The 26,098-nt window shown below is 30.9% G+C and overlaps 1 protein-coding gene across 2 annotated transcripts; it reads left to right on the top strand.

Annotated features, from left to right (window-relative positions):
* Positions 1 to 4,293: 4,293 nt before the first annotated feature.
* LOC129906782 (rho GTPase-activating protein gacK-like) lies at positions 4,294 to 18,783 on the top strand. 2 transcript variants are annotated; one of them, XM_055982701.1, is made up of 3 exons: positions 4,294 to 5,319; positions 17,498 to 17,648; positions 17,712 to 18,783. In XM_055982701.1, the coding sequence occupies exons 1-3, from the start codon at positions 5,181 to 5,183 to the stop codon at positions 18,586 to 18,588; spliced, it is 1,167 nt and encodes a 388-aa protein (XP_055838676.1). In that variant the 5' UTR covers positions 4,294 to 5,180; the 3' UTR covers positions 18,589 to 18,783. The 2 variants fall into 2 exon arrangements, with proteins under 2 accessions (XP_055838676.1, XP_055838675.1); XM_055982700.1 differs by lacking the exon at positions 4,294 to 5,319 and adding an exon at positions 10,851 to 12,214.
* The last annotated feature ends 7,315 nt before the right edge of the window (positions 18,784 to 26,098 follow it).

Below are 26,098 nucleotides of genomic sequence, written 5' to 3'. Positions count from 1 at the left end.
CAAAAAATAAAACATATCTCACTTCTAAATTAAAAAAGTTGTATGGTTTTAAAATCGATTTACTTATACGTGAACGGCTTCTAAGCCGTACCTACGTACCTGTATACAAAACAAACAAAAAAAATACAAAAAAAAAACATTAAATATGTTCTTGAAAGCAATAAAACAACATCTGAAATCAAATTGCCCTCCAAAATAAGTATATGCTGTTTTATGCTGTTATATGCTGTTATATTTTATATAATTAGTTTTTTTTTTAAACTAATTTTTTTGCAGGTAAATAATTTTTTGGAAAAAAGTTTTAAAATAAAATTGGTATGCCATTTTGTAGAAATCACTAATCAACATCTAAAACCAAAATTTCAAAAAAAAAATCAATTTCGAAAATTTGATTTTTCAAAAAAAAAAAATTTCAATTTAAAAAAAAAATCCGAAAATTATTTTTTTCAAAATTTTATTTCTTTTTTATATTGAAATTATATAAATGCTTTTGTATACAAAATTTCGTTGAAATACAATTAGCTGTTTGGCAGGAAATCAGATTTGAAAAAAGTGGTTCTATGGCAGGTACCGTTAATAAAGATAAAAAAAAAATTTCATCAAAAGAAAGAGTTTGTTTAAAAACTTACATTTGTATTTTTTTTAACAAAATTAACGGTATACTTGCCATATAACGGAAACAGAAAAAGCTATTTTTTTTTAAACGGCTCAATAGGTTAGGTATGTTTAAAAAAAAAAATGTAATGTGACAAATGAGGTCGTTCTTTTGAAAAAAAATATACTTAATTTTTAATTTGTAAATAATAAATCTAATCCTAAGTCGTGCATTTTATTTTTTTAAATTTTGGCATGGAGATTTTTGCCATGGGGATTCTGTCTTTGGAGGATAAAACGTCACCAACGCTATACCTATACAGTATACATGCTAAGCTTTAAGTGAATGAACCCATCAGTACATTTTTTTTGCAGTCTCTACAATCTTTATGTCATATCGTCGGTCTCATAAGGAACTCGACCTGTTTCCGAAAACTCTAAATGGAGTTAAATTCAAATTTTGAACAGCTCGTTACTCCCCAACTACTCTCTGTAGTCTCTCCTGTAAAATTTTGATTTTAGAAGTTACGAGGTTACCTTATGAAGCCGACGATATGTTTAATTGTTTTCCCAACTTTTTTTTTTAAGAATGCATAATTTGTACTAGTAGCAAGTAGAGCTGTAGCAAATCGTATGTATTCGTTACTAAAATGCGGGTATTCACTTCAGTAACGAGTAACGAAACGTTACTTTCTAAACAGTATCGTTACTCGTATGTTTCGTTACTGGGTACTAAAGTAACGAAACATACGAAACGTACGAGATACGAAACATACGAGTAACGACGCGATTCCAGTTTCAATACTAAATCCGATGTAAGAGATACGAAATGAAGTGATACACGCAATTTGTCGCATTTCGCATATCGTGTCGGTATCGTAACAGTAGTTCCAAGGTTCAATAATCATTGTGTTGTCGATAATTTATACAGAAATATCAAAAGAGACGTTTTTGTATTTTCTCTATTTGGCCGAAATATGTATATCCACGACGCAACCAATCTGTTTATGGCCTTGGTGATAATGGTATTGATATTTAGCTTAAGAATGTACAAAAGTTTTTTGGTTTTTCAAAAAATTAGTTTATTTTCGGTGCAAAATTTTTAACCCAAAAAAAAGCAGAGAAAACGAGGTTTGAAAATCACTCTCAATAGAAAAAATAAATGAAAAATTGTTCGACATGGTTTTATTGAAGTGTTAATATTTCGAGATCTGCGCGTTGTACTTTTGAAATAAAGGTCTCTAAAGAAATGTGATAAGATTACTGAACGAATATAAACAAAAAATTACCAAAGTTTTGTCGAAAAATTTGGAAAAAAATCAAAAATGTTTCCATGTTTGATTAAAAAAAAAAACGAAAAAAATTCAATATAGCTACCTTTAAACTCTTATTACATGAGAATGCCGCAACTAATTTTAATGTTTATGACCTTAAAATGAAGCTTAGATTATAGAAATTGTTTTTGGTTTTTTTCAAAAAAAAAAATTTTACACCTTTACACCAATGTACGAAACATACTTAAAATACCAAACATACGAAACGTATCAAATACGTGAAATATACGAAATGTACGAAACACACGAAGCATGCGAAAGTAACGAAAGTAACTAAACATGCGAAACACACGAAACATACGAAATATGCGAAAAATGCGAAACATACGAAAGTAACGAGTAACCATATTGATGCGGGTACTAGTATCAAAAGTAACGTATACATGCGGGTACTCATTTTGTCTTTACTTTTACAGCCCTAGTAGCAAGGTTAAATAGTCAAGTGTATGAAAATGAAAGGCTTATCACAGGAAAATGGTTTACTAGAATTTCACATAGAGTGCGAAAATGCATTGCGGTTATACTTATGCAATACTAAAAAGAATATTTTTTTATTTCTAAAAAAATCTAGAAAAACGATTGTTAATATTGTTGTTGCTCAAATCATTTGCTTTATATTAAAGTAATGCTAAGCAAAAAATATATAGAAATATAGTTGTTTTAGATACGTTCAAATAGTTTGACTTAATTAAATTTTTCACTATGCAAATGCAATTATATTTATGCAAAGCAATGTAAATCCCATATGATTTACATTTGAAAGATTTCGTTTTTGAGTTTGGAATTTTATAACTTTTTAATGGTTCATCAAAAAGGCCAGATTTAATCATTTTCTTGTATAAAATTGAACGTTCTACAAAATAGCATTTATAAAATTTAAAAAAAAAACCGACGAGAAAAATTAATTAAAATAATTTTTAGATGAAAAATGAATAATTCGAATTTATTGAAGAAATCTAATATTATAGTATTAGGGGTTTGCGAGTTATATAAAAAGATCTGTGAAACCAAAACACAACATTGAATAAAAATATTTGAAAAGTTTGCCAAATTTTTTGAAAAACCTAATAGTTTCGTCAAAAAATTTAACAAAAATGAAGAAAAAATTACATTTTATATTTTAAAGTTGAATAACTTAGAAACGGGTCAGTTTATCAAGAAAATTAAAGAAGAGCTTTTTTGTAGAGCGTTCAATTTTATACAAGAAAATGATTAAATCTGGCCTTTTTGATAAACCATTAAAAAGTTATTAAATTCCAAACTCAAAAACACAATCTTTCCCATGTAAATCATATGGGAAATAAAAATTTGCGATGCGGCGGCGGTACTTAATGTTAATATTAAGGGCTGAAACTTTTACATTAGTTTTTTTTTCGTCATTTCCAACAATAATTTCGGTAATGCTTGAACAAAAAAAAGAAAAAAATTTGTTTGAATCAGTCTAAGCTATATGCTATAGGTATCAGTGTACTAGTACTCAAAGGTATTGAAAATTGGGGCTTAATAACTTTCTCGTTATTTCTTCATTATTTTGTATGAATTGTTATTGTTTCGATTTCTATAAAACTTTGACTTTCATTCCTGAAACCTTTAAACCCATTTACCTACTTATTGTTTTTCAACACAACAGGTAAGAAGAAAATAAAGTAAAAACAAAGGATACTTAAATCCTCGGTGCTCCGTTTCTCCAAAAATTTAAAAGGTACACATAAATATTGAATAAAAACTTTTTGTGGGTTCAAGGTCAAAAAGTTTTATTTTTATTTTAAACGATACAAAAAGGTCATAAAAATCATTATTTATTAGTTCACCATAAATATTTCTAAGGATTCGTATTAGAAACATTTGAGTTTCCTGGCAAACAATATGGTGATTTCATTGACCTTGTTATAATGAAATAGTGACTTCATCCATAGAAATTAGAGGACAAGCTGATTAAAAGGATCTTATTTTGAAGCGATTTAAGTGGGGAAAGTACTTTAATGACTAAGCTCTAAACGAGCTATTACCTATTTACAAAAACAAACCAAGGTAAGTAGGTATTTGAATCAAAATATCGAAATTCGAACATGCATATCCACTTTAATTATTCAAACAAGAATACAAAAAAAAAGCGCAATTATTTTATTGCTGTATCAATATTAAATGTTTTATATGTATATAAATATAATATGTTTGTGTATATGTTGATATATTTTTATATATATTTATTTTGTGTCAAAAAAATACACAATCCTATATTTTTTTTTCCTACCGCCCACCAACAGCAAATTCTCTTCAATATGTAGGCCTCAGCAGAAAAATATACACAAATTACATAAATACAGCAAAAAAAAAAAAAAAAACAGAAAAAAAAAATACCAAACCGCCCAAGTACCCACCCCCTCTTCATATCCCACGTCCATTCAATCCAGGCGAAAACCTTGTACGCTCTGTATCCTCCTCGGTGCTCCGTTCCAACAACATTCAACGGCACAACAACCAACGTCGACGGTATAATAATGTAGTATATCAGAACAACACAAGAGAGTTGTTCTGGAAAAATAAAAAGCGGTATCCCGCCTGCGTCATGTTTCATTTCGACTCCGAGACGCTCGTTCGCTTGGTGTATCGCTCGCTCGATGGTGGCCGTTGTCATTGTCCTGGGGCGTCGTCGTTCGTTAAACCCTCAACTTCCCTCCCATTCCTTTTATTCCTGGTCCCATATCACCGTCATCGTCGTCCTCATCAACAGCAGCAAGCACTCCACTCTCCCTCAGTCCTCCGCCACCACCACAGCCCCCTTCGTCCACCCTTAACGCTATCCTATAACCATCCATACCCCATTCCATCACCCTAACAACTATGTTTTGCTGCTCTCATCATCATCCCTTATATCGATTGAGCTACATTGCGCTGGCATATACGCGAATATGTACCGCCAGCGGTCTATGACGGCCACGACTCCGACAGCAGTCCACAGTTCCGGGCGGACGTCAGTGTCGTTGGTTGGTTGTTAATGTTAGTTCCAGTTGCCAGTTTGTTGGTCCTGCTGTTCTCCGTCTCCTATAAACTGATTTGCAAAAAAAAAACGAAAAACAAAAAATAATTTCCTGCTTTTTCCGGTGTGCTTTGCCTGCTTGAAACTTGGTGCGCTTCATGAGTATGTGGCAATAGTGTGTTTCTGTTCTGGTGTTGTTTTTTTTTGGGAAACTTCAATAAAAGATACAAACAAAAAAAAGATAGAGATACAATTTATTTATTCATTTTGAAATGGACAACACAGTAGAGTTTATTAATGTGGTCAAGCGTTACGATGCAATATACAATGTTGGCACCCCAGAATACAAGAACTTTGAAGCCAAGGGACGTGCGTGGCATGCAGTTGCGGAGGAAGTTGGAGTTTCTGTGGGTAAGTAAAGTCTTTTTTCTACGTGCGTTTTATATCGTGTTTTTTTGTTTCCGTTTTTGGCAATAGAAATTTGTTTTTGTTGTTGTTTTTCTATATAATGGAGTTTGGAGAACAGAAGAAAAATAAAATTAAAGAATGAATACTTTACCTAGTACCTACCTACTTTACTCGTTCGTAATTGAAAGTGTGAAAACATATTGGATTGCATATTAGGTATTGTGTTGTGGATTGTATTGAAAAGAGAGATTCTCAAAGTTTTCTTTTTGTTTTCAATGTTTTGTTGTTTTTTTTATTGGTTGTTTAAAGAAATTTAACGAGTAATTTTCGCAAAGATATGCATAATGTAAATAATGGTACACAAATACCTATTGATTACTATTCAATTGTTTTTGTAAATCATTCATTTCGAATTTGGATGAATGCTACATGTGTTTGTGTTACTTCAAGTTGTCGGAACTTTTGAAAACAATTTAAGCCTAGCAGAACTTATTTTTAAAGGTGTTATTAGATATTAAAGTAGGTATTTCCAAGACTAAATATAGAACATTTTTGGAAAAGTTACTTAAAAGCAGAAGGATTATTACATTTTAGGAAAACAAAAATTCATACTTCTTCTTTAGTGGATTTTTATAAAAGGAGTTTACCTACTTTTTTTATTTGAGAAATGTTCAGATGATAGCACATTGAAAACAAAAAAACCTTGCTTTTAGGTAAGGGTCTTTCTAAAGTTTTGGACTTACTTCAATTGTCGATAACTTTTTGATAAAAACACTATTTTTGAATAAATTAGTAGGTATGAATAGGTAAGTATTTCAGAAATAATAAGATTTTTTTTTCAAGTTCTGTATAGTCCAAGTTTTGTTCTTTTGAGTATTTTCTTACCTACCTCTTAAGCCTTAAAATTGTTCGAGTTTTTTTTTTTCTTGAAACACTTGAAAAAGTAATAAACAAGTCTACTACAATTGTTCTTTCAATCAATCATTTGTACATTCTTTTAAAAGTTTGAGAAAGCAACAATCCATTATTTCAAAAATGTTTTCGAAAAATAATTCATATTACATTTTTGACCATCTTAAAACCCTCAGCAATAACGGTTTTTTTTTAATATTATCTGTTATTAATGAAGAAATTATTAAGAAATATTTTTTTTAAATGTATAGCTAGTTATGTTCTTCTAAAATATTATTGTCAAATTAGATAACTTTGAGCAATTGAAATGATTTCCATTGGTCAAAGAAAAAAAGAAGGAGTTGCCAATTATATTATGTAGTTTAATTTTTTCAACATTTCAACTACCTATAAGAAAAAATTTTTTTAACAGTAATGTGACCCACCTTAATATATGCAATAAAGAAACCGGCCAAATGTCACTGAAATAACATTCAAAATTCTAAGAACGTGGTTAGTAACGTCAACCAGTTAGACTGAAGGAGTTAAATTATTAAGGTGAAAATTTGTCTTTTGCACGTTCATCAAAACTCAACATACCTACATGATTCCTTGGCATAAAAGAATACTCCAGCCAAAAGTGTAAATCCATTTGTTCATTTCTGAGAAACCGGCAACACTGGTCGGTTTTCAGTTTTTTTTTTTTTTTTAATTTAACTCGAAAACCAAGCCTAATTTTGAAATGGTTCAAAGACTATTTTCATAGAAAATTAAATTTTCTATCAAGTTAAGATGGTTAAAAAAAATTTTAAAATTATTTTTGACTAAAATTAGCACTTTTTCTATATTTTTGACTTTTTTAGTTGAAAGCAAGTTTTTAAAATTCGTTAAAATCGTAATAATTGGTAAGTTTTAGACTTTTAAAGTAAACAGACCTCGAGGGATTGATTTAATATAAACTATGTAAGTATGACATGGCCTTGTGTGCAATTTTGTGTATATGTGTATTTTTATAAAAACATATTCAGCAATAAAAACTCTTGAACGAATTTGTTCTATTTTTGCTCTGGAGCTCCATTCTATTAAATAGACTATGAGTTGTTAAAACGAAATCATCAACTCTTAGAGAAAAGTAGAATTTCAAAAAATATCTATATATTCTATATTATATCTGAGGCTTTAAAAAACATGCAATTGTAAGCTATCTATCTGAGCTTTTTTAAATCTCGTTTAAACTGATGATTTATTTTGACCTGAGGCGGGGGTTATATATGTCAGTTTTATTTACGACTTACGTTAGATTCACAAAAGTGACTTATAGGATAGTTCAAACTACATATTATGCTTTTTACTATTAAAACCAATTCAACAATTTTTGGTGTTTTCAATGCATTTGTTAAACTCAGTCAAAACGACTTCAACAAGAAAAGTTTTTTTCCATTTTATGCAAAAACTGAAACCATGTGAATAAAAACTTATGAATTTCGATATGAAGGTTTGAAGCCCTTAAAAATGTCATTTAAGTGTTAAAATATGTGCTTAAAAGATATCACAACACACAATTTACATACAATTTGTGAAAGGTTGTTTTATTTGAAGAGAAGACAAAATCCAGAAATTAAATAAATAAATATATTTAAATATCTTGGGTAAAAGTGGTTAGTTTTTAATGGAGGAGTGAAAATTGAAGGGATGATTGCCAAAAATCTACTACAAAAATTGTATCATAAATTAAATTGGATTTTAATGTTTTTTATACAATGAATGAACCAAGAATCTGCAGAGTACATATGTGCCCATGATTATGAAAGTGGACTAAGTAACTTTTTGCATTGTTTGAAAAAAAACTTAACTAACAATTTTCTTATAACGATTTAATTATATTTCTTTTATGAAATCACTAGAGGACAGGGCCGTCTTTAACTATCGTGGGGATCTTGGGCACACAAGAATTTGGGGCCCTTTTGGAAAGTAAAAAAAGTACAATGGTTGGCTAAAAGGTAATGGTTGGTTTAAAAGGGGTGCCAATATATCGTTCCGATTTGTACGTAATTTTCAAGAGTCCTTTTTTTTATTTTATTGTCTTTTTATTTTAATGTCTAATTTTCAACGGATATCTCCATTTTAAAGTTTTCGAGATATTGCAATATTCTCAAAAACAAATAACGATTTTGTTTTGAAAAAAAAAAAAAACATTTAATGCTGCAAATAAGGCCGCACTTTTCAAAGAAGAAAAATATTTTTTTGGACCGTTATTAACGGTACCTACTTGCCATTGAACCGATTACTTAATGTAAACGACACAACCGATTTTAATGAAAATATTGACATAGATAATCTTTAAATACGAGAGCAATTCGCAATTCAAATTAAGAAACATTTTGGGGGTGCCAACCATTGTACCATGGCGTTTTCCATTTGAACCAAAACATTGATGTACCGTCGACGATAGTTTTTTCTTAAACGTTTTCCAACGGAAAAAGTATTGATGTTTTTTTGCCGACGAATTGATTCTTTGTTCGTCTTTTAATAAGAATCTACACATATGTTTACACTGATTTTAACACGCACTACAAATTTGACAGTTTTGCAAACTTCAAACGAAATTATTATTTAAGGAAAAAGATAATGGAAGAGAATTCTTTGTTTTTATTAATAAATAATATACAAAATCTTACCTACAGTGAAAAAAAAAGATATTTTTCTTGTTTTTTAAAAATATTATTGTCTTATTTCTTGGAAAATTGAATTTGGGTTTGGTCGTTTGGATTTAAAATTTTGTCCGCATGCAACGCCACATAATTTGTTTTCATTTTGATTGTTTGGTTGCCATATAAAAACTAAAATTTTTTGGTAGATGGTCTGCCCGACAAAAATGTTTTGAGAATAAATGTGTGAGGAAATTTTCGTTCTTCCGGGGCCCCCTGAGAACGGAGGCCCTGGGCACGGGCCCCGTGTGCCCTTATGGTAAAGACGGCATTGCTAGAGGAGCAATAAGGAAATTTATTTACTGCAATTTCGCTTTCAAATAAACTTTACCCCTTAAATAATAATTATTTTTAGGCTAGATTTGTTGCCATTTTTAGGAGTGACTTAGTCCACTTTCATAATTAAGGGCACATATGTAGGTACAATTATTTTGAGTGAAAAAGTGTTCTTTTCGAGAAAGAAATGTTAATCGACCAATGATTTAAATAATTGTACATAATTGTAATAACTTCATAAAAACTTTTTATGGTTCAGCAAAGTAAATACTGTGGCTGAAATCACATGATTCTATAATATATTTTTACTAGCGTTTAGAAACTTTTAAATGATTATTAATATCAATTTCATTTTGTCTTGAAATCCATGACTCAAAACGGAGAAGAACTAACAGAAAGACTTTCTATAACATAAAAATCCTTGACTGAAATTTTAAAGTTTCAGTTGAGATTAAGCAAATTTAGTAACAAAGTGTAGTTTCCTTTGTTTGGTTTTGTTTTATAAATATATGGTTTAGAAGCCTTTAATTAATTCAATATTTACTATGAAAGCCCTATGATTTAAATGGAAAAAAGGGTTATTACCTGCCTAAAATACGTAAATTTTTATAAAGTTTTATGAAAATTAATTAGAAAAACCTTATAAACACACAATATTAGTATACATTTCGGAACAAGATAATCTTAAAGGGAAGCAAAATGTTTAAAATGTAAGTTTTCTTTATTTTATTTATTTTAAAAACTTATTTGTTGCATCAATAAATTAATAAACATTAAACCAGAATATTATCTTGTTGGTTTTTTTGTATTATTTTACTCTAGAAGCATCCCGTTCAAGAATATATGTGTACTCTATACATAAAGTTATGTAACAGGAAATCTCTCCGAAAATTTAATTAACTAACTATAGTAACTATACACAGGCAAACTATAGTATACCTAGTCTCTACCGCTCAACCCACCCACTATACTTATACTTTTACCTACAACCTACTCCACTTTGTCCAATGTGTCTCCCCAAACTACCTGCTGGGGTATTGATTTTCATGCGATGTAGTTGAGTTGTTGTTGTCGGTTGTTGGTTTTATTATTTTTTTTTTTATTCCGCTCCAAACAATGTTGCAGGTGTACACATAGCAGCAGCAAAGATATATATACATATTTATATACTGTAGATATGTACATGTACATTTACATAGCGATATATGTACCTATAGATACAAATGTATCTTTCTGGTAGAGAATTATATACATATAAATGCTCTGGTGTATATCGCGTCGCGGCTACCATCGCCATCGCCATGGTGCAGCACTGCGAACACTCTGCTGCTGCTGGTGCTGTTGATTGTCCAAACCTCTTCTCTCTTGCTGATGTTCGACTGTCCGTTTAGCTGTCCGTCCGTCGGTCGTCATCAGTCAGAAAACCCAACGTACAACAGCAGCAGCAGCGCCATCACCAATAGCAACAACAACAACAAAAACGACAAAAGCAATTTTATTTTTTTTTTTTATTTTTTTATTTTATAAAAAATAAAAATGATGACAAAAAGCCTAAAAAACTTGCCATCACCACCAGGCCCCATCACACTGTATAAGACTGGTGCTGCTGCTGATGCAGCACCAGCAGCGGATTGATATTACGATAAAAGGGGTAGTTGGGGGGCCAGTAGAGAGCGGAGGAGGTTTGGAAATGAAAAAAAAAAAAATCCTTTGCCTCCTCTGGAGATTCGCGCGCCCACCGCGCCACAGTTGCTCGCGCCCCCTCGAGCAGCACCGCAGCAACTCCAGCTCAGCGCGTAGCACGAAATTGAATCACAGTAGCGAAGCGAAACTGCTGCTCCACCAAAGTCCAATGTGGACGGGATGCAAGAAGAGGTATTTGCCTGCCACCAAGCACCAGCACCACCACCACACCACCATCGCGCAAAAGAAGGTTGAGAGAGGAGTATGACGATGGAAGGGGGAGAGGGGGTCAAGGTGGCAGCTGCTAGAGCTTGCTATACCGATGGTGGTTGGTTGGGTCGTTTTTGTATGGATTGCTGACGCGAATATGCGGCGGCGGTATCCCGCCTGCGTCGTCGTTGTTGTCGTTGGAATGGCATATACCTCTTTATATTCTCCAGAATGTGCGCTCGGCTCGGTGCTCGTTCGTTCGATGCATGGATGACAGAGAGGTACGGAACGGTGAACGTTTTTCGTTGTCGTCGTTGTCGTTGCCGCCCGTTTGTCGTCGTAGAGTCGGAGTCGTCATCATCGTGGTCTTTGGTTATAGTGTCGATGTCGACTTCTGCTTCTAGAGTGCTGCCTGCTGCTGCTGGTGTATCGCCGCTTTCTATCTCTTTTATCGATTTATTCAAAGCCAACCGTGAGATTCACTGCGAGGCGACCGACCGTCATCATCATCATCGTCGCCATAAGTCGTAAGTCGTCGTCGTTCAGTCGTTCAACGGGTAACTTTAACGTCGTTGTTGTCGGTCGTCGTCGTAAAGTTGGAGGTGTTGGTTTTGTTTTTTTTTTTTTTTCTGAAGAAGAAGAAGAGTGACGGCGGTTCTTCATACCGCTGGCGGTCGAAACAAGTTTACACTCTATAGAAGTCGTTGCCGTGTTGTTGTTGTTTTTATTTCTTCAGTACGTGCGACAGTCACAACACTCGCATCGCATCAGTCGCAACAGTTCAGTGGCAACGGAATAACAGTTTATAATTCTCCTACAAAAAAAAAAAACAGTATCGGGGTACCCTCTCGGTCTTATCTCGCATTATATTTACCTACCTACCTAAATTTTAAACGGGGCTAACTTAAAGAGTCTAAATTTGCAAGACTTATTCTATCAAGACTTAGCCCTAAGCCTAAAACTAGAAGAACACTTGCCTCATCACAATATGGTTGATATCACAACCCAATTCATAGATGTGGTCAAACAATATGACATTGTTTACAACCCCCGAAATCCAAACTATAAGAATTTCCTGGAGAAATTACGAGCTTGGGGGCAAATAGCTGATGAATTAGGAATAACAGTTGGTAAGGATTTTTTTTTTTTGTTTTTTTTTTTTTTTCTTTTCTTAAATTTTGATAGGAAGCTGGACTTAAAGTGTGATATCATGAAAAATGATTGTGCAGATTTTTTATTTTGTGGTGGTTCTTCTTCATGTTTTCGTTTTTTTTTTGTATTTCTGTTTTGTTTTCTATATAACTGTGGATTGTGAACATGAAAAATGGCTAAAGAGAAGAGAGAGTGCAGAGGGGAATTTTGTTTTTGTGAATTGAGTTTGAATTTTGATTGAGAGAAAAAGAGAGAGAAAGAGAGAAGAGAATGAAATTTTGTAGATTTGTGTTAATGTGGATTGTAAAAGTTTTGCACTCCCAGTGGATCTCAAACTTTGTTTTTCATCTGTTGCGGTTTGTTTTCATTTTAAGTTGTTATGAAAAGTTTTATTTTTCATTTTCACGGTGTGGCTGAATTTTTTTTCTTTTAAATGAAGACAAAAAGTGTGAATTTAGTTTTCCTTTTATTTTACTCCTTACTTCTTAAGACTTTGATAAATAATTGTTGAGCGGGTACAGAACGGTATTTGGATCTAAAATAACCAATTATCAAAATAATTTCATAGTTTTCTGTGGATGGCTAGTTTAAGCAGTTAAGGTATTAATTTTAGGAGTTTAAAATTTTCCGCTCACTGGGGCGTATGTGGAACATTTTTTTTTTATTGAAAACCATATTATTTAGTCGGAAAGCTAGCGACGAAAATCTAACATAAATTGATATCCCTATTGTTAGTAACCTAAATGAAATCCAAATTGTCGAGATTTGGTAAAATAAAATAAATATAAATAAAAAAACCACTATTAATTGGTTTTATTTAATTTAAAATTATTTAAAAATTTTTCACAACTTTATTTTTTATTAGTTTAATAGACGACGCGTTTCGGAGTGTCTTGCTCTTGTAAGACGTCGGGCTTGTGACGTCACAAACATAAAGTTGTGAAAATTTTTTAAATAATTTTAAATAAAATAAAACAAATTAATTTTGGTTTTTTTATTTATATTTATTTTTTTTTACCAAATCTCGATATTACCCACAACTTGGAGACTAAAGCCAGAACCATAATTGGCGGATAGAGTCGGAAGCTACTGTCAATTGTTGTTGTTGTCTTTGTATTTTCGATAAGTTTTCATCCGTCGAGTGCGGTTGCGAGCGCTGTTCCCCTCCGTTTCATCCGACGCTTCAGTCAATTATAGTTCTGGCTTAAAACACCAAAATGCACATTTCAGAATTGGACTGAAGTGGACTTTAAGGGTTGCCATGTGTCTCCAATAAAAAAAAAATAAGTAAAAAGAATAATTAAAGAAAACCCCGATTGCTTACAAGACCGAAAATTGGTAACAAAAGAGCATTTATAAACATAAAACCGATGACAAGTTGGTATATGCATATGATCAACATGTACAGGGTATACCAGAGTCACCACCCCAAAAGAAAAGCATGGAATCCTGGAGGTCATTTTAAGTCGAATAACTTAAGAGGTAATTTTCTCGTTTCGTCCCGTTTTCGAGCTATAGCAGTTCTTATGATTTTTGCTCTTTTTTTACTTAACTGACTTTATCTTTGCCAAACTACGTCCTTGCGATATATGTAGGTACTATGTACAGTGCTGCTAAAAACATTCCGGATTTTTTGGTCATTTTCATCAATTGAAATTTTATAACACAAAACTGGTACAAAACATTGTTTTAATATTTTTTCTAGGTCGTTTATATATCAGTTAAGCAATTTCAACAGAAAAAAATGATCTTTAATACACTCAAAAATTTTAAAAATTGAAAAATTAAGTAAAGTCAGAATTTCAGCTGTGAAAAACTAACCGGATTTTTTAATGTTAATTTTCAAAGTTAATATTTTGTTCAGTAACCTTTCTTTTTAAAGACTGCTTGGTACCAACGACACTTCGACTAATCCAAATTAAATAAAATAAGACTATATATATGCTCCCAGTTATTTTTCAAAGCTACAAGTACGGTAGTTGCTGAGGTGTGCTTTTTCTTTTCTACCCGTCACTTAAAGATGGCGAACAAATTTTTAATCAGGTTCAAGTCGACTAATTATTACGGCTTTTCTAAGCCAGGAGTATTGTCTGCCCCAAACTACTGTTTAATGAGCTTTTTAGAATTTTTGGCATCATAACTTGCAGAAAGAGGCGACGTAAAGGCATTTCTTTCTCCTTTAATAGAGCCATTTTCGACTCCAACATCTCTCTATCCTGGAAATGATCCATAATTTCGTTGATTTATTGTAACCTATAGAGCCTGCAGCTGAAAAAACGCAAACCATCACTGATCCTCTGCTTTGCTTCACAATAGGGAGCATATTTTTTTGGTTTCAAAAATCACCATGTTTGCGCCATTTCACAATGGGAATAAAACAAGCTAAAATTGCTTTTATAACTGAAAAGAATATTTTTTCGTTTTGTTATCGAGCAACTCAGATGGTTTTTGTAAATACAACCGTGATGAAGTATTTTTATTTTCAAATTTAAAGTGTTTCTTAAGATCCTTTAATTGCCTACATTTTTAGACAATGCTTAGTATAATGAAATGGCCTTTTTCCGAGCCGAAAGACATAAAGACCAAACCTATCAAACCCTTTCTTACTGTACTTGATGTTGAAGGCAGATTAAGCTCCTCACAAATCGTTTAAGAAGTCGCAAAAGGATCTTTTATCAAAAAACTCTGTATTCGCCTATCAGTTTTTATGGATATTTTGTGATGGCATCCACCCAATTGATCTACTTCAACAAATTTTTCGCTTTTTTATTTTTTGACGATATCAAACTCACTTGACGTTGCAATTTTCAACATCCCAAAGGGACAAGATTTTGTTTTATTTTGGCTTGAAAACGTTCTACAACTCAATAACGAATTTGATGACTATAACGCGTTTTTTCCGTTATTCCATAAAATAATTTTTACAATTCACAAAGCTAACCACTTTTTTTGGAACTGCAAACAAAAATTGTATTGAAGTGACGCTTAAAACCGTTACCTCAACAACGAAAATCGAAATCCTTGAAAAATCCGGTTAGTTTTTCACACCTGAACTTCTGACTCTACTTCATTTTTCAATTTTTTTAATTTTTGTATGCATTAAAGATCACTATTTTCTGTTAAAATTGCTTAACTGATATATAAACGACCTAGAAAAAATATTAAAATAATATTTTGTTACAGTTTTGTGTTATAAAATTTCATTTGATGAAAATGACAAAAAAATCCGGAATGTTTTTAGCAGCACTGTATATATCAAGTTATACATTCGTACAAAAAAAAAAAAGTTGAGATAACATTTTTCCATGACATTACGATGGTAGACAATGCCAAAAAAGTGAGTCCCGGAAGTCCGTCTGTCTGTCAGTCTGTCTGTCTGTATAAGGAGCTACAGCCTAAACGGATGGACCGATTAATGTCAAACTTGGTATGTAGCGTTATTTGGCGACTCTCCAGAGGGATTTTTAGAATTAATTTTTTTGGACCAAAAATAACGGTACTTGTCATATACCGATTTTAGTAAAATTGAAATATCTCGAAAACGGCTCTAACGATTTTGTTTAAAAAATTCAAATGTTAGTTTTAAGCTAAGGTCTATATTTCAATGAAAACATTTTTTTTTGAAAATCATTATTAACGGTACCTGCCATAGAACCGTTTTTTTCAAATTCGAATATCTCCGAAACTTCTTATTCGATTTCAACGAAACTTTTGTGAAGAAGCATTTATATAATTTAAATATAAACCAAAAATAAAATTTCTGGATTTTTAATTTTAATAATAAATTTTCGAAAACGGGACATTGAATTTTTTTTAAATTTTGTTTTTAGATGTTGATAAGTGATTTCTACAAAATGGCATTACAATTTAATTTAAAACTTTTTTTCCAAAAAATTATTTATAAAAAATTGTTTTTTAAAAAAACGGCTCTAACGATTTTGAAAATTTTTTTTCTAAAAATGCACGTTAATATATCAATAAAAACTGCATACTTGTTTTGGAGAGCAATTTAATTTCAGATTTTATTTTATTTTTTTTTTTTAACGAATCTTATTTTTTTTCCAAATTTCTATATAAAAAGTCTTAAAAATTTAAGCAACTTTAACTCCAAGAGCAAGTTCGTGCGTCCCAGTCTTGCATTTTATTTTATAACCAATCAAGAATTTATTACGGTTTTAGTCCCAAAACTTTTTTCTGTGGACAATCGTTTCTCCGCAATTTATCATCAAACCAATTTTTTTTTTTCGTTTTTAAGTTGTTTTTTTTTACTTCGCTTATTATTAAAGGTTATTTTCTTAAAAAAAAGAATACTAGAAGTAGTTAAACAAAAATAAACAAACTAATTTTTAAATACAAAATTAATTAAATTGAATTAAAGCTATTTATCTTTTTGTTCTCTTCTTAACCACAATAGCAGAAATAGTTTCAATTGATTTGAATTAATTTTGCATTTTAAAAAAATAATAATATTTAATAATAAGCGAAAAAATTAATACACGTATCGGAACATCAATTTTTTATAAATGCGATTCGTCCGTCCAGTGGAACTTTCTTACCCGATCTATTGGGATTTATTTTTAAGGTATATTAATAATGATCTTTTGTAGTTATAATAACATTTTTAGATACATATAAAGTTTTTTTCTATACCTAACACGAACATACTCAATTTATAATAATAATATCTTAAGGGCCAATTTTTCAATAGTCAGATAAACCTCAGATAGAGCTCATTCCTAAGAATAAAAGTTTTTTTTTATATTGACATTTATTCTTCTGAAAGTCTAACTGACGATTGAAAAATCAGGGCTAAATGGTTCAAATCGGTATGAATTAGTGTGCCTACTCATTTGTCTCTTTCTCTCAAATCACTCCCTGAAAAGTTAAAACTATCGGGTTACCATTTCTGGATTAATATAGGAAAAAAATGATAATAAAAGAACAGTATTAGTTTTTCACTTGAAAAACGAAATGACTTAGTACATACTTAAAGTTACCTAGTTTTTTATTTGCATGATTAACTATTTACCTACATTATTTTTTGGTCACAAAATATTAACAAAAATCATTTAGCTTCATTATTGTGCCACAGCAAATTTTATAAGAATTTAAAATTTTACCGGTCACTATGGCGTATGTGTAACGTTTTTATTTTCCTTTTGAAAAACTTGAAAAAAAAAAAATATTTAATATTGTGTTGCCCTTTTTATATGAATACCAGCTTTACTAATTAGACTTTTTATCATTTTTTTTTTCTTCAGATGCAGCCAAACGAAAATGGAAAAACCTCCGAGACAGCTATACAAAATATCTTCGATCTTTTCGAATAGGTACAAAAACATCAAAGAAATATCAATTCTGGGCACACGCAGATCATATGGAATTCTTAAAACCACATCAAGGTCCTGGAAGGTAAGCATTTACAAAACAATTATTATTTATTTTTATTTTAATTTCTTTTATATTTTTCTTTAGACCCCAAAAGCAAGATGACAATGACGAAAACGACTCTGACATCGGTTTTCAAGTTCTCAAAAAAGTTACCATCGCCGAGGACAGTGTGTTAGCACCACCTCCTCCGCCACCGCTGCCATTGCCATTACCACAAATAACAACAGCAACACTTACACCATCAACCCCTGCCAAAGTACACATACAACCATCATTCATTTTGGCCAAAAATATTTCCAACGGTTACATCACACAAATACCTACAACTCCCTTAGACTTGGCATGCAATACAACGCCAACTCTAACATCCCCCATTGTCGCAAAAATACGTGCAATTAATAATCCTGCACCATTTTTCACCAATAATTTATCAACCATCCCCGAAATAACCTCCTCCTCCGTCGCCACCCTACCACCACCACCAAAAATTCGCAAAATTGCCCCCCAAAATAATGCATCAATTAATGTTGATAATTTTGATGTAACATCGATATTGCGTGCGAATCGTGAAATGGACTCTACCTGTTTGTTCTTTTTAAGTTTGGCCAAGTCAGTGCGAACAATGCCAAAACGATATCAGGCCATGGTCAAAATGCGTTGCATGCAAATAATCAATGATGCTGAAGTCGAGATTGAATCGAACTTTGATTGCGATGAGACTGGTGGTTTTATATCGAAACAACAACAACAACAAAATGGCACATCGAAGAATACAGACAATATGGATAATGCAAACAACGATAGTAATTCACAAGCTGCTTCGGGTGTGATGGGTCAACCAACAAACAATAGTAATGAGAATTCAGAGCATTTTATGTACGTGATGTCACCGTCACGTGTGGAAACGATGATAGATGTATCGTCTGAGGATGAAACTACAAATGGTACCAATAATAATTAAAATAACAAGGATGGAATAAGTCATAAGTTGGACGGAAAAGAATATGCTATATATGAAACTCAGGATGTAGCCAAAATTGTGCTAAATACGAATCTGATGTAAAAAAGAAAAAATGAAGAGGAACAAAAAATAAGTTAAAATTTAAAGTTTAGCATAGTTTAAATGTTGTAAATATAGATTTAGTTAAATTTAAAATTTTCAATGTGTTTTCTTAGTTTTGAATGAGATTGTTTGTATTAGTTAAAAAAAAAAAACTTTATGGAACTTTTCACACCGAAAAAAGCACCAGTTATGCATATAAATTTGCATTACAAATTCAGTTCAGATCTTAAAGGTTTTATCAAAAAATGAAGAAAGAAGTAACTTACTTTAATTGTAGCAGTTATTCGTGTTATATTAATATCCTTGTTTAATCTTTAATACTTCTCCAAGTCTTAAATTTAAATCGTTTCTGCAGCTGCAATGTAATCCAGCAACAACATAAACCTAATTACTTATTTCTCCCTTCATAAGTAATTTTTATCATCTTTTGAAACATAAAATTTTGACCTTCTAGTTTATTATGTGAATTAATATAAAATTTCGAAGCTCAGTTATAATAACTGTCTACATTGTACCTAAATTCAAAAGCCTGTAGACTGCTATATAAACGATTCTAATCAATTTTTATGAATTCGATAGAGACAATTTACAAAGAAGTTACCAAAGTCAAACTTTAGTTCTTACAAGAAGACTTCTTTCATTTGAATAAACTAGATATATTAATAAACATAAGTATTTAATTGCACCATATGCCTATTTCAGAGAAAAAGCTACTTGAGAAATCAATTTATAAACTTTAAAATAAATGGTCACCATTACGTATACTTAATACTTTATTTCTATTGAAAAACTTGCTAATGCTAATTTGTATGAATGACGCTGATCAAATAATTAAATTAATGCAATGAAGTAATCTGCAAAATGCATATACATATGTATGTCGTTTAGTTGGTTGTTCAAAAAGAAGATGATGCCTAAATTGTAGACGAAAGTCGACTTTGTAAGTTTAATATTTGAGAAAAGAAATAGAAGCACGTTAGTTTTAAATTTCTAAAGATGTACGATGTACGTTAATGAGTGCAAAAGTGAAAAGCCTACCAAATTCTTGTAAAGCAGTAAAGAGTAATCTTTGGATTTACAATACTAACAAATATTTCACAAGGATATAGAGTATTAAAATTGAAATAGAGTAAGATTGAAAGAAAAAAATGAGGGTTCTGATTAGAAAGTAGCTACAGAAACAAAAAAAAAAAAAAAAAAAATAGTACAATTATTACATGAAGTGCCTTATTTTAATCTTATTCTCTTTGAATTAGTTTATGAGTTTAGAATAGTAATGGGTCAACCTCACTTGAAATTTGTGATTTACACACCGCTTTGAAAATTTTTGTTTTAAAAAACAATAGGAACTTAAAAAAAAATGTTTTATAGGCTAATTACAATGGTCAACTAGATTTTTGCCACAGAACAAAAAAATATTTTTTCTGAAGGGGTGATGAACTCGAAACAGAAATAAAATTTTAGATGTAAGCACTCCATTTATGTGTTTGATTACTTATCATCGATAGAATAGTCAACTTCAAAATATTTACTTGATGGGTCACTGTGGTGTATGTGAAACAATTTTTCAACTATGAACTGCCTGTAATTAAACCACTTGACATTTTTGATCGGTTCAGTGAAATTTGAGTTACGAGGAGGGAGTTAAAAAGTTCGCGGAATGCCAGAGAAGGAGGAAGAAATTAAGAATGTTTACTTTTTTCCATTACAATGCATTATTTAAAAATCGTACGTGAACAACTTTTCGCACGGAACTCCCGGTTCAATTATACCGGGAGGAATCTTGTTCACGTCAAACTCATGATAGAGCCAATTGTCTCTCCGAATCAATTGTTTTCTCAACGAAAGCTCATTTACTATTGAAACGATTTGAACCAAATTTGGAATGAATGTCCCTCATGAATGCCCTAACAATTCCTCCATGTCTCCTACAACTCCTTTATTCACATCATTTTTGTATTAACTTATCAGTTATAGAATTTAGAATAGTTTATCAATTTTAAAATACTTATTTGAAGGGTAACTGTGGTCTATGTGGAACCTTTTTTTCAACTGAAAACTCTAACGGCTATTCGAAAAAATTCTGTCATTGGTCAAGTAATGAAACTATTTGACGTTTTATATCCATTCGGAAACATTTTAAGTTATGTAAATGGTCATTTTGCAAAAAAAAAAAAAACTGAACTGAAAAAAATATTCCAGTTAAAATTCGGAATTAGTATGTGGTTACACAGGGCATACCCATCAGTTTCCTTTACAGGGTGTCCGTTAGAAAATGGATAAGCCTGAAATGGCTGATAGGTGTACTTTTGACTGTTTTGAAACCGAATAGAAAAAGTTTCTATCGCAACCAGTTTAGAAAATATTAGCTTTTTTTCGTTCAGTGTACTTTAAATTTCATCATCTTACGTTTTCTTTAACCACAACCACGAATGAATGAATTTTATAAATTTCTTATTTTTATAATTTTCTACAATAATTGGCTCACTACATAAGAAGTTAAAAGTTTTTATTACTGTTGCATCTTTTCTTTAAAAAAATTTTGAAATTTGTTTTTCGATGCAAAATGTGAAAAAAAAATGTTATGAAAATTAATAAATTATTTTAACTGTAAAATCTTAAGTTTTTCACATTGCTGCCACAAATGCATGGATTCCATCAGTTTTTATTACTGTTGCATCTTTTCTTTAAAAAAATTTTGAAATTTGTTTTTCGATGCAAAATGTGAAAAAAAATTTTATGAAAATTAATAAATTATTTTAACTGTAAAATCTTAAGTTTTTCACATTGCTGCCACAAATGCATGGATTCCATCAGTTTTTTTAATCAGTCATATTTTACAATAATTCTTCTTACACATAGCTATTAAAAAAGCGTTATAACCGTTGAACAATGGCTATAAAAAAAAATAATTTGATTTTTTTTGAATGCAAAGTAGAAAAAAATATTTGTTTGCTAATTTGCTAATAACCAGTTTAAAAGATAAAATAAGAAATGGCTCACAATATTAACTGTAAATTAAATTGCATCTAACAAATATTGGACGTTTTTCGTAGCCGAATAAGATTGTGAATTGAACAAAATTCGAAAACATTGCAACATTTTTGATGAGGTTGGATTGGGGCAACGGGACCAAAAATCTCAATTTTTCTTTAAAACGAGATCATTAAGAAGTCAAAACTCAAAACAAGCTGTCCCGATGCACAATTGTATTCCCATGCTTAAACTGAGCAAACAAATATTTTTTTCTACTTTGCATTAAAAAAAAAAGTTAAATTATTTTTTTTTATAGCCATTGTTCAACGGTTATAACGCTTTTTTAATAGTTATGTGTAAGAAGAATTATTGTAAAATATGACTGATTAAAAAAACGTATGGAATCCATGCATTTGTGGCAGCAATGTGAAAAACTTAAGATCTTACAGTTAAAATAATTTATTAAATTAATAGGCTTTTTTTGCACTTTGGTACCAATAACTACCTAGTAACTCTAGATTTGATAAAAACTTTTAACATTCTGCAATCCCCTTTGGACGCGCATATTTTTAAAAAAGTTGGCCACCTACGTTCCTATGGATTTTTTTTATACCACAGGTGTTTGAAAATTTTCATAAAAATTTTTTTTCACATTTTGCATCGAAAAACAAATTTCAAAATTTTTTACTTGCGATATAGGTACTAGTACCTGGGTGACCGAGCTTTGCTCGGTATCCTAAATTGTTATAACATTCAGTGAAATGTAAACAGCAATTTTTTGGAGTGGGTTTACTGGTTGAACAGAATGAAAATTCGCTTGTGGCAAAGAAAAACGCCGTTGTACAAGATGAAAAATAAAATCGCTCAAAATCTAGAAAATATGAACAGAATATGTGGCGCACTAAAATGTCAAACCCGTTGACAAAAAAAAATTATTTGAACTGAGCAACCACATTAGAAAAGTCAAAAGTCATTGCGCTTGTAGCTTGAAGTAAAAGTCGACTCGACTTGTACCACAGCGAATTTCCTTGCCACATCCACAGCTACGTATTCTGGCACCAAGACACAGCCACAGCTACATCATTCTGTTCTACCAGTTAAGTTTGCAATGACCAGTTTTTTCACGGGTTACAAAACATCACATTCCCACTTTATAATCCAGTTTATTTAAGTTTGAATATACGATCAGCAATGAATAGAAGGGTTACAGGAATCTGCATTATCGAAAATGCTTATAGCAATGAGATCCTTTTTTGTTCAAATTTTAATTTACGTGTCAGAAAGTTTGGGATGGTGAATATAAAGTTAATCTTTTTATCAAGTTTAGCCTTGTCGGCAAAGCTTAGTATGAAGAAATACTATTTTTATCCCTGTCTCTGTTTTATTCTGTATCAGTGGATGCTTTACTGCTTTCTATATTTACTTATACAGGGTGTCCCAAAAGTAATGGATCAAACGAAATATGCTGATTGGGGAACTTAAGGGCTCTCAGAATTTGGAACCTTGTTCATCCCAAATCCTTACGGTTTTCGATTTAAGGCAATTCTTGTGAAATTTCGAAAAATCCCTACTTTGCAACAGTATTTTGCTTCCTGCGCCCATTATTGATATATTTTTTTTTTTTTAATTCTTTTACGAAAACATTTGCCAAGTAATTAGGAACAATTAATTAATCAAAATATTTTTTATTCGATATGCCATTTCGGTGCAAATTAACTAACAGTTTCAAGTTTTATAAAAAATGTGAGAATGGTTTATTATTTTAAAAAGTTGCCCAGTTATTGTAGTTTTCAAAAAAGTATAAAAGTTTTCTAAGTTGCAGTTAGATATCGCAAAATATTACAATTTGAATTCAACAAAACAGGGTTTTTCAGAACAAAAAACAAGCAACTGAAAAAAACTAATATAAGAGAGGACCAAACCCTCAAAATTTCATCAAAATCTTTAAAGTTGTTACCAAAAAAAAAATTCTATGTTAAAAAAGTGGGCGTGGCAGTGGGCGGATTTTTCCAAAAATACTTCCAAAACTTTTTACTCGCTTAGATAAACAAACCCTGAAAATGTCATCGAAATCGTGAGAGCCGTTTCCGAAAGAAACTTATATGTTAAAAAAGTGGGCGTGGCAGTGGGTGGATTTTTCCAACAAAAAATTTCCAAAACTTTTTACTTTCTTAGACGATCAAACCCTGAAAATTTCATCGAAATCGTTATAGCCGTTTCCGAAAAAACATATATTTTAAAAAAAGTGGGCGTGTCAGTGGGCGGATTTTTCAAAAAAAACTTCCAAAACTTTTTACTCACTTAGATAAACAAACTCTGAAAATTTCATGGAAATCGTTAGAGCCGTTCCCGAAAAAACTTATATGTTCAAAAAGTGGGCGTGGCAGTGGGCGGATTTTTCCAAAAATACTTCCAAAACTTTTTACTCGCTTAGATGAACAAACCCTGAAAATTTCATCGAAATCGTTAGAGCCGTTTCCGAGATCCCAATTTTATATATATTTATATATATATATATATATATAAACAATTTTAGCTCGTTTAAAGTTATAAGATAAGATAGGGCAAGTTTAGGATTCGTAAAAAAAATCGAACTCGAGATAACAATTTTACATGACATTACGATGATGGAGAATGCCAAAAAAGTGGGTCCGGCAATTCTGTCTGTCTGTCTGTCTGTCCGTCTGTCTCTATCTGGAGCTGCAGCCTAAACGAGTGAAGTGATTTTCTTCAAACTTGGTAGTTAGCAGTTTTTGGTGATTCCCTAGAGGGGAAATTGAAATTTTTTTTTTATGACCAAAACTAACGGTACCTGCCATATAACGGAAATAGAAAAGTTAATTTTTTTCAAAAACGGCTCTAACGATTTTGATTAAAATTTTTGTGTGTAATACTACACATAAGGGCCAACTTTTTAAATAAAAAAAATATTTTTTGTACCGTTATTAACGGTACCTGTCATAGAACGGTTTTTTTCGTTTCTGAATATCTCGTACAAAATTAACCCGATTTAAATGAAAATTTTTATACAAAAGTGTGTAAGTAAAGATAATATTAAAATTTTAGAAAATTTTCAAAAAACGCATTTTTGGTTTTTTAAAAAATATTTCAAAATTTTTTTTTGAAAAATCAATTTTTTGAAAACGGATCAATGAAAAATTTTGAAATTTAGTTTTTATGTGTAAATTAATTATTTCTTCAAAATGGCATACCAGTTTTTTTTTTGAAAAATGTTAAAAAAATTTTATATATAAAAAATTATTTTTTTAAAAAACGGCTCCTACAATTTTCAAAATTTTTTTTCTAAAAATACCTTTTTATACGAGAAATAAAATGGCATATTTGTTTTTTTTTTTAAGATATTTTAAAACGGAGTTTTATTAATTATAAAAACAGATTTAATTTTTTTATACTACTTATGAAATTTCTTCAAAATATCGAATTTTAAATTTCTTGAATAAAAAGCTTTAACATTATAGTTACTTTAAGCATAAGAGCAAGTACGTGCGACCCCAGTCGTGCAATTTATTTAAAGAAAAGATGCAACAGTAATAAAAACTTTTAACTTCTTATGTAGTGAGCTAATTATTGTAGAAAATTATAAAAATAAGGAATTTATAAAATTCATTCATTCGTGGTTGTGGTTAAAGAAAACCTAAGATGATGAAATTTAAAGTACACTGAACGAAAAAAAGCTAATATTTTCTAAACTGGTTGCGATAGAAACTTTTTCTATTCGGTTTCAGAACAGTCAAAAGGGCACCTATCAGCCATTTCAGGCTTATCCATTTTCTACCGGACACCCTGTATACTGAGTCTGTAGACAAGATGGACCAAAACTAAAAAGGAAAGATAGTCGCCAGAAAATCATTTTTTTTTTCAGAATCTGCAAAGCTTCGTTGAATGATTCATCACAAAGTATGCATGAAATGCATTTTTTTTATCATTCGCATTCTATTAAATTTGATGCCTACGCAAGCTTCGTGTAGGCAGATCCTTCATTCTTAATCCAAATGAATTTTTTTTGTCGAACATTTTAATTTTCCAAAAAATAAAAAAAAACTTGGATCTTTTTGTTATCTAGTAACACTCGAGTTTCATAATTGATGTGGATTTATAAGCCTAATGGTTAATCAAAAACCTTTGTTAACTTATATTTTCTCCTTTAAAAATGAATTATATATTTTTTAAAATTTTGTATACTTTTCAAAATTAAAGCAATATAAAGGACAAAAATGACTCATAATTAAAATCGGAGAAAACTCTATATTTCGATGAAGATAGTATTCCTAGACTGTGAGTATATTTGCATTGCATTCATTCAAAACTTCGTCTTTTTCATTTGCAAAATACATAATCATTTTTGTAATATTTTCATTTTTTTATTTTCAAAAAAATTAGCTGCATTTCATAATACTCTTAGCATATAAGC

The sequence above is a fragment of the Episyrphus balteatus genome, chromosome 1 (assembly GCF_945859705.1).
Source record: "Episyrphus balteatus chromosome 1, idEpiBalt1.1, whole genome shotgun sequence".
In the NCBI taxonomy this organism is placed as follows: Eukaryota; Metazoa; Arthropoda; class Insecta; order Diptera; family Syrphidae; genus Episyrphus; species Episyrphus balteatus.
This window is presented reverse-complemented; position numbering and strand designations above follow the sequence as displayed.

Coding starts and splice junctions, on each gene's coding strand:
- LOC129906782 (XM_055982700.1), top strand. CDS start 12,073: ATGGTTGATATCACAACCCAATTCATAGATGTGGTCAAACAATATGAC. Junction 12,215..17,497: donor TGAATTAGGAATAACAGTTG/GTAAGGATTTTT, acceptor TTTTTTCTTCAG/ATGCAGCCAAACGAAAATGG. Junction 17,649..17,711: donor CCACATCAAGGTCCTGGAAG/GTAAGCATTTAC, acceptor ATTTTTCTTTAG/ACCCCAAAAGCAAGATGACA.